Below are 9,032 nucleotides of genomic sequence, written 5' to 3'. Positions count from 1 at the left end.
ACAGACACACACAGACAGACACACACACAATCAGTCATCTGGATTTTTCTACCAGTGTTAATCACTATGTAGTAGATCAGGAGCAGATGGCCGCTAGTTCTGGTGCGGTGTATGGTGCTTCTGTGTAGGGACAGTTTGTGTTATTCAGCATCATCTTGTTAAGGATTCTTGTTTAAAATGGAGCATATTCCGCAGGTTTTCTACATGGAAGTACATGCAGAAAATCCACATCATGTCAACTTTTTATTGCAGATCGGGAAGTCATAAATCTGAAACACTGGATTTGTTGCAGATTTATGTGTGGAAATGCTGTGGATCTGTAGCGAAATCTGTGGATTTTAAATACATTGTGGCAGATTTATGATTGTCAATGCATCTGCAAGAACTGGCATGCATGGTGTGCACCTCATTTATTATGTGTTTTTGACACTTTTTGCCCAACTAGGGCAAACCAACAAATAAGTGGTATAAAAAAATTATTTGTGTATTGCGTATTCTGCAGTGAAAACCTACACTCAAATGTGATTTGCCGCCTCATATTTATTTGTGAAAATGCCTTGTGCAGGGATCTTAAAGGGGTACTCCACCCCTAGACATCTTATCCCCTATTCAAAGGATAGGGGATAAGATGACTGATCGCGGGGGTCCCACGGCTGGGGACCCCCGCAATATAGCATGCGGCACCCACCTGTTTCTGCTCCTGTGACGTCACGACTCTGCCCCCGTGTGACATCACGCCCCGTCCCCTCAATGGAAGTCTATGGGAGGGGGCGTGATGGCCGTCATGCCCCATCCCATAGACTTGCATTGAGGGGACGGGCGTGACGTCACACGGGGGCGGAGTCGTGACGTCACAGTCTTCCGTTCCGGTGGTCGGGACCCAGACCCTCCAGCACTTCAGGAGCAGAAACAGGTGGCTGCCGCATGCTATATTGCAGGTGGTCCCCAGCAGCGGGACCCCCGCGATCAGACCTCTTATCCCCTATCCATTGGATAGGGGATAAGATGTCTAGGGGTGGAGTACCCCTTTTAAGATATAACCACTCAATCCATTTTCTTTCTCAGACCTGTTTAAGATTTGATGCTTTTAAAGCTATTATTATTTTTATTATTTCTTACGGTCTGTGCATAACTACATCTGTGCTATTTTGTCTGCCATTGCTTCTATTATAACTCAACATATGGGCATTGTGTAAATTTACCCTCACAATTGTATTGCTGTTGCTCCAGAAGTCACGCTAGCACTGAGCTTGTAACTCTGAGCACTCCTCTTTTCCACCCTTTTATAAACCGTTGTGTTACAGTGTATTTCAACACGGTAGGTTGCTCAGACCCACTCGGATTGAAATCCCATATGGTTTCTGATAAGCAAATAACGGCTTCCAGTGTCTTCAAGACATGGGGGATTGATGCATTTACCTGGCAACCACATTATGCCCGCCTGGACAAGATTGGGAAAACCAATGCCTGGACTGCCCGTGAGAATAATCAGTCAGAATGGCTCCAGGTGTGTACCTTTTTTTATTCCCTATGTATTTTTTGTAGATGAAGGGGATCAGATGTATTTGCTGCTAAAAGGTGCAGACACTAGTGGATAGCTGTTATATTATTAAAACAAACTACTTTTCCTGGAGCTGATGATGTTTGCCAGACTCATTATTTTTTAAAGTGCCAAGGAGGCAGGTCTATGCTGCTCAAGTGCCACAGCCTGGCACACCTTCTTGATTGCCCCTACGTTGCAGCCTGTCCCTGACTGACATACAGGACTCAGCTTACAATCAGTGAGGGACTGGGAGGTGAGGATGACTAGGAGGTGTGTAGACTGTTTCACTTGACCAGCTCTGTTCCACCACCTTGACACATAGCTAAAATATAATAGTGCAATTAAAAAAATTGTGCAACCACCATCTGAACCTGAAAACACACAGTATGCTTTTATATTGTTACAGTAGCTATAAAACAGTGTCTGCACTGCAAATACAGCTGACAAATTCCCTTTTCTTAGTTAAAGTGAGTCTAAACTTTTGTGGAGTTTTACAACATTTTGTACAAGCAAAATCATATTGAGGGTGACAATATTTAATACGATTTTATTATCTCTTGACTCTATATTCTGGGTATAATCGATCCATGAACCCTTGATGAGTATTGAGATCATTATTTTCATGTTTTGTCCGGTTATTGCACTTAGTCATCCACACTGGATGCAGCACTGATATTTTAAGAATACTTAGTAAAAGCTATGTTTTAATATAGTCACTCCCCATATTCATTGGTTGGTTACCGTAAGTTTTTTTTTTTCCATTTTCTGATAAGTTTGACTGGGAGCATTGGGTCACCTGCTGGGCCCTTATAACTTGAGCAGTTATCTCTTTCATTGAGGGTATAAGTTAAACCAATCACAAACACCTCTCTTACCTTCCTTGCTTGCACACCACTGTCTATATATTGGAGCTCGAGCCACTGCTATTTGACGCCTTCAGGTTCAGGGACATGTCACACACCCGCTAAGCCAATCAGTGACTGAAGTGGCACATCGCTGCTGACTGGATGAGCAGGGGTGTGTGACATCACATCCCCAAACCCTTAAGCGGTGGGGATCGAGGCTCCACTATACCGGCGCTGGTGTGGGAGTGAGGCAGACATTACACAACATAAAAGATGTTCATTACTTTTCCAATTTCACCATTGAATTATGTCTTTTTTTATTTATTGATTTATTGATTTTTCTTGGTCATTGCTAGAACAGTGCACATTATGACCCGTTTCTGTCATGTTGTAGAATCGCTGTTTCTTTCAATCTCCATGGGAACAACTTGTGACTCACGACATTCTATATAAACAGGATACATATTTTCTTATCAGTCCATCTATTGCACATTACATAGATTGAAAGGAACAGCTGTCAGCGCCCAGGCGGTTTACACTGACGCTGTGCGGTGCAGACGGTAGTGACATCATGCCAGCTGTAAACTGTTGTCACTATGCGCTGCATTGTGAAGCTTCATGTGTTTACCCATACATGAACAGTTCCACTTGAATGAAAGCAACAAGGAAAGTTTGTTTGTTTAGATAAAGAACATCAAGAGATCTAATGAGTACATAAAAGAAGTCATGCCTACAAGTCAAGCACCTCACCAGCATGACCATAAATAATACGGGAAAACACAACTGAAGTCAGTCAGAAATAAGTGATGATATAGCGAGCCTTTGATATACATTCCCCTCTATGGCTGTTCCCAGTGTTTTAATTCTTTCCGTTGCAGACAGCATTCCTGTGTAAATAAGTGAGCACTCTGATGTTCCAAGTGCTGTTTCAGCTTGAAAACAGATGTTATCTCTGTGCCATATAGATTATTGGGATATGGTCCCTGGCCTTGTTTTCTTCCTGGCCTTGCGGAACTCATTTCATGATACTTGATGACAAACTGGATCACTTTTTATGTTTCTTTAGCATTCTAACTATAGCAGAACTGATGAAACAAGTCACCTGGATATTCTCCTGTGAGACTCCTTTTATTAATCTATTATTTATTGCTATAAAATTACAATAATTCATAATCTATAAATATTTATATGAATTTGTAATGTAGATAATTCCATTATATGTATATTTGTAATATATACATTGGTTAAAAATGTATTTATTTATTTTTGTCCCTACAGCTATTGTTTGTGTGTGTGTGGGGACAAGCGGGGCTCTGTCCACTGGGGAGAAGCTGGGTTCCCGACTCAAGCCAGGAGCCTGCACAGAGCCCTGCTGCTTCTGCCCTCACTTCCTGTATTTGGTCTCCTCATAGAGACACACAAGCAGTAGCTGTAGGGACAGCATTTATTTTTTTTATTTTATTTTTTACCCAACACTATACACTATTTTTAATCAATGTATATTACAAATATACATATAATGGTATTGTCTACAATATATCAAAAGTTTTCTGGACGTCTGCTACAGTTTTAATATGCACATCACCTGATTTTTACCATTTCCATACCCCTCTATAGATTGACCTAGGTGTTCTTAAGAAAATTACAGGAATTATCACACAAGGTGCAAAAGACTTTGGAAATATTCAGTATGTGGAAGCATTCAAAATGGCGTACAGTGATAATGGCACAACATGGATGGTATACCAGGACAGCAGAACTAAAACAGATAAGGTATGTTCTTCTAGCAATCGAAGATATTTTATACATTGTATACAGATGTAGTAGAGTATTGTTGTTTGAAAGAAGTTGATATTACATAGTTATCTTAACTGAGAGATGTAATGCTTTTCTATTATTGAAGTTCTGTAAACTGTTGATATTTCTAATGCTTTTTATTTAGGCAGGGCTATATCTAGACATTGTTGTAAGGGTGTATTCACACAGTTATAGGCGTGGATTCCCTCATATCTTCAACAAAGTTCAGAATGGTTACAAAAATAGAGTTCCTCATTCTGGGGGTCTTGCCCTGTTCTGCATTACACAACCTATTAACTTGAAAGGGCGGCACTTAGTAATACTGCGTTTTCCCATTGTTGGCGCTGCAGGGAAACTGAATGCTTACTGCCAGATTTCCACACAGACTAGAGCTATCTGCTGCGTCTCCTCTGGGGGCCCCTTGTTATCAGCTAATTGTCAGGGGAACTGATAACAAGTAGGGATTATCTTATCTACATAAGTGGAGAACCCATTTAAAGGGGTATTCACTTCTCCTAAATTCATTTTCCATGCCCCCTCTGGCCGATTGCGATCGCTGGAGGGGATCAGGAAAGCCAAAAGCAGCCAAAGCAGAAAAGCTACATAACTTGCGTAACTCCCATTGACTTTATTGAGAATTTGCACGCTGCATAAGTTTTCACCTGCAGTGGTTGAAAAACAGGCCAGAGGGGGCCAGGAAAGCGATACCAGGAGATGGGAATATCTCTTTCAGGCAGTTTTTCCTAAAATCGCTTTTAAACATTGCATCATGGTATATTGTTTTTGGATTCTTGGTTCCTTCTTTCATTGATTCCTGAAATGGCATTCTTAGCAATGCTCTAAGGATATGGTCACATGGAACGTCCTCACGGAAAATCTCTTTGCGGACATTCCTCAGACTGTGAGCACCGGCATAATATGCCTTGCTAGGACCGCATGGGAGTGCACCATCTCTTAGACATCAATACATTCCATGTGGATTCTGCAGGAAGATTAGACAAGTTCATTCTTTCTGCGGACACGGAAGTCACAATTTCCGCTGTTTGCACAGCGTAACAGAATCCCATTGAATTCAACGGACTCTGCTGCTGCTGCGGAAACTCTAACTGATTCCACACGAAAATTCCAGATGTGTTAAGAGTCTAGCGCAGTAAAGGGGCTATAAATTATATAATCTAATAAAATCTAAATAAAAATAAAAAAACACTTGATTCATACAAGCACTCAAGTGACTTTTATTAGTACTTAAATGCATTTTATTTTTATATGATTACATTTTTATTGTAAATATTTATTACACTTTTTTTTCCTTTTTTTTTTTTTTCTTCTGTTATTCCACGTTTAACGTTTTTAATATCTGACTCTTGACAGGTGTTTCTTGGGAACACTGACAACTACTCCCACAAAAAGAACATCTTCAGTCCTCCGATCTCAGCCCGGTATGTGCGTATTCTTCCCCAGTCCTGGCACGAGCGTATCACGCTGCGGATGGAGCTTCTCGGATGTGACAACTAAACAACAGAGAAGTTTAATGACAGTAGCATTGTGCACCCAGTGATCGTTCAGTTGCCGTTTCCTTTATTCCCCCCCCCCCTCCTCTCCATCTGTAATTGTTGTCCATGTGCCGGGGGAAGCTCCGTCGGTGAAAGCTCTAGACTTATGGCTGAAATGGAGGAGATTCCGCATAACGCAGCACATGAATAGACTGCTACATTGGGACTTCTCCCTGGTCTATTAAAAACATCAATAAACCCTACCGCCCAAATTAACCGTAAAACTGATTTATGGAGTAACTTAATCGTCTGCTGTAAGATTTTTGTGAGAGCTGTAATACGTGTTGTGAATTTGTCCCTGTGTTTTGTAACCAGTTCAGTATTTGAAAGCTTTGAAGTGCACTGTTTATAAACCCCAATGCTGCTACTCCAGCGACTAGAACAGCATTGAAAACCGAAAGTCCTTTTGTATTTCAATATTTTAGTTCTGTTGCACCTTTTAGGGTGAGCTGTAAAGAATTAATGCCCCCAATTTGTGTTGGCTATTCTAATGTTGATTTATTCAGTGTGACCTCTGTTACTATATACCGTTTGTACTTATGTAATGCTCATCAGACAAGTAACATTAGCTACTGTAATAGCTGCCTGCATTTTACCCCTATACTGAGCATAGTCTCCTCAGATGGTGTATATATTAATACAAGGCCTCATGCACATATCATTATTTATAGGGGAGAATATCTCCATACACATGGCTCCCAACAAATCTTATATGGTAGCACATGGAGGCCATACAGCTCCATACTAGTCCCCAGTGCACTGCCGTATAGGCACCATGCACACAATACTGTTGTGAGCATGTAGTTTGCTTGATTTAGAGGTTCTTTGTTGCAGTTTGTTATAAACAGAATCTTCTGCACACTACTGAATTTCCTTAGTGAATTTCATCAGCGCATCTGTGCCGTCAAGAAGCTGGCTTATTCTGGGTTATTTTGGCACATCATTTGCAGTGCAAATTAATCCCTGCAATCCAAATTCCCATTTGACTAATGGGCAGATTCCGCATAAAGAATGAACATGTTCATTCTTTCGTGAAATCCAGATCTGTGTCAAAAGTTCCACTCTAGGAAATAATTTGCCAACAGTGGTGTCTAGCCAGCTTACCCCCTCTACTCATCTAAAACACATGTACACTCCCAGCGTTAAAGGGGTACTCTACTGGCAAGTGTTCGAACGCAAATGTTCCGAACGCTGTTTTCGCGCTGCGGGGGTCTGCCATGACCCTTGTGACATCATGGCCACACACACCCTCAATGCAAGTTTATTGGACTTGCATTGAGGGTGTGTGGCCGTGATGTCATGAGGGTCATGGTCAACCCCTGCAGCGCGAAAACAGCGTTTGGAAGATTTACTTCCGACCGCTGATCAGTGGAGTACCCGTTCGGTATCTAATGGGTATGGCCAGCTTTACAAATTGCCACAACTTTTCCCCCACTGATATGAGGTCATGCATAGTTGTTAAGCAGTAAGTCTGAAAAGGTAAGGATAATGCTTTACTATAGTGCGATGTGTATTCACAAACATGGAGAATTGGTTGTCAAAACTTTTTTATTAAGTCACTGTAAGGAGCACTTTAAATAACTTAAAGGTTATCTACCATTTTATAAAGCTTAATAAAATAATGAAACATTACCTGTATCCCCTAGTCCTCTGTTCTGATGGATATTTTGTCATGTGACCTGGAAAATGAAAAGGGTATTACAGTGTTTGGACAAGAATCTTGGGGGGAGGGAAAAAGCGTCATTACACCCAGAGCAACACTAATCCTACCACTGTGCCATGACCTATATCATCACACTGTTGCACCTCATGTGCCCCTCCTCAGCACAGTTGGGGCCCATCCTTACTGCTTAATCTCCGCCCAATATATTTGTCTGCAGCTGGTGTCTCCAAAATCATCTGCTGTTGAACAGTGAGGATGGAACTCTTCTCTCTAGACTTCTCTCTAGGTGGCAAAACAGTCCGGTGCTAGGACTGCACGGACTGCATTGCTGTCCCCATAGACAGCAATGCATTTCTGAGTGGATCTTTTGGCGAACGACAATGCAGTCTCTGGTGGTGATTCTGTCCGCAGATTCCTCAGTGTGAACCTCGCCTAAGGGATTTCCCAGGGTAAAATTTATTGATGGACCCTCCACAGGATAGACCGGTGTTTCCCACCAAGTGTGCCTTCAGCTGTTGCAAAACTACAATTCCCAGCATGTCCTGATGGCTGAATAGAAACACTAGGATAGACCATTAGGAGCTGATTGGCTAGTGAAGGGGAGATGTGCTGCAGAAACCGGTGACCGCCACAATGTGCAGAGCCAAAGTGTCTGACTCCTGTACATTACTTGCATTAGGCTACATTCACACTGCCGGTTGTCTCTGGCAGTGTGAAGGCCGTTATTTTAGGATCTCAAAGAGCGGGAGAAAAAATTGTGCTTGTACCGTCTTTTTCTCCCACTATTCTCTCTGAAAATATCAGTGCCCGACGGACCCCATTGACTATAATGGGGTCCATCGGGACCTGTTATTGCCCATTATGACCCATCGGACTCCAAGAAAAAAAGAGTTTGATGGCCGTTATTCACGGGTCATAACTGTAGTGTGAAAGTGGCCTTACATTGTTTACTTTCAGAGCTGTGGCTGGTGCTGGGTGTCGGCAGCTGACCGATCAGCTACTGATGGCCTGTCTTGCAGTTAGGCCATCAACAAGGGGCAGACTTGCCTTCATTTTTAAAAAGGCCTTTTGAAAAATTAAAAAAGCAATGTGATTGGTTACTCTACTTTTCCCCTGCACAGGTTTTGATCAATTTCCCCTAAAAGGGCTTCTTGTATGGAAACTGAAAGGAAATTCAAATCCATTTCCAAATTGTTTTGTTTAAATAAAAAAAAAAAAAAAAAAAAAAACGTTCTAGTCAAATGAAAGTTGGGCTCTGGTTGATGTGACCAAAAAGAAGAGTTGTTTAGGACCTCATTTTTAAGAACTGTCAATGCATGCAGACCTTATGGACAGTCTCCCGATTTCTAATACATTCTCATGAAACATGTGGTGAAACAGTTTACTGAAATAAAAAAGCTGAAAAGGGAAGAAAAATAATTCATATCAACTGGTGCCATAAAGTTAAAGGGGTACTCCGGTGGAATTTATTTATTTATTTTTAAGTCAACTGATGCCAGAAAGTTAAACAGATGTGTATATTACCTTTTATTAAAAAATCTTAATCTTTCCAGTACTTATTAGCGTCTGTATACTACAGAGGAAATTCTTTTCTTTTTGGATTTCTTTTCTGTCACTACCTCAGTGCTCTC

At 41.4% G+C, this 9,032-nt stretch overlaps 1 protein-coding gene across 2 annotated transcripts in view; it reads left to right on the top strand.

The window, feature by feature from the left end:
* MFGE8 (milk fat globule EGF and factor V/VIII domain containing) overlaps nucleotides 1-7,370 on the top strand; it is a 49,092-nt gene extending 41,722 nt beyond the window's left edge. Inside the window, exons 8-10 of one of the 2 annotated variants that reach the window (XM_056571918.1) lie at nucleotides 1,323-1,507; nucleotides 4,006-4,161; nucleotides 5,557-7,370. In XM_056571918.1, the coding sequence (XP_056427893.1) occupies nucleotides 1,323-1,507; nucleotides 4,006-4,161; nucleotides 5,557-5,700 (485 nt within the window). In that variant the 3' untranslated portion in view covers nucleotides 5,701-7,370. Of the gene's footprint in view, nucleotides 1-1,304; nucleotides 1,508-4,005; nucleotides 4,162-5,556 lie in introns of both variants that reach the window. The other variant, XM_056571917.1, reaches the window with a different exon arrangement.
* Nucleotides 7,371-9,032: the final 1,662 nt, after the last annotated feature.

The sequence above is a fragment of the Hyla sarda genome, chromosome 4, assembly GCF_029499605.1.
Source record: "Hyla sarda isolate aHylSar1 chromosome 4, aHylSar1.hap1, whole genome shotgun sequence".
Lineage (NCBI taxonomy): Eukaryota > Metazoa > Chordata > Amphibia > Anura > Hylidae > Hyla > Hyla sarda.
The sequence above is the reverse complement of the archived record's forward strand: the minus strand, read 5'-3'. Positions and strand labels throughout refer to the sequence as shown.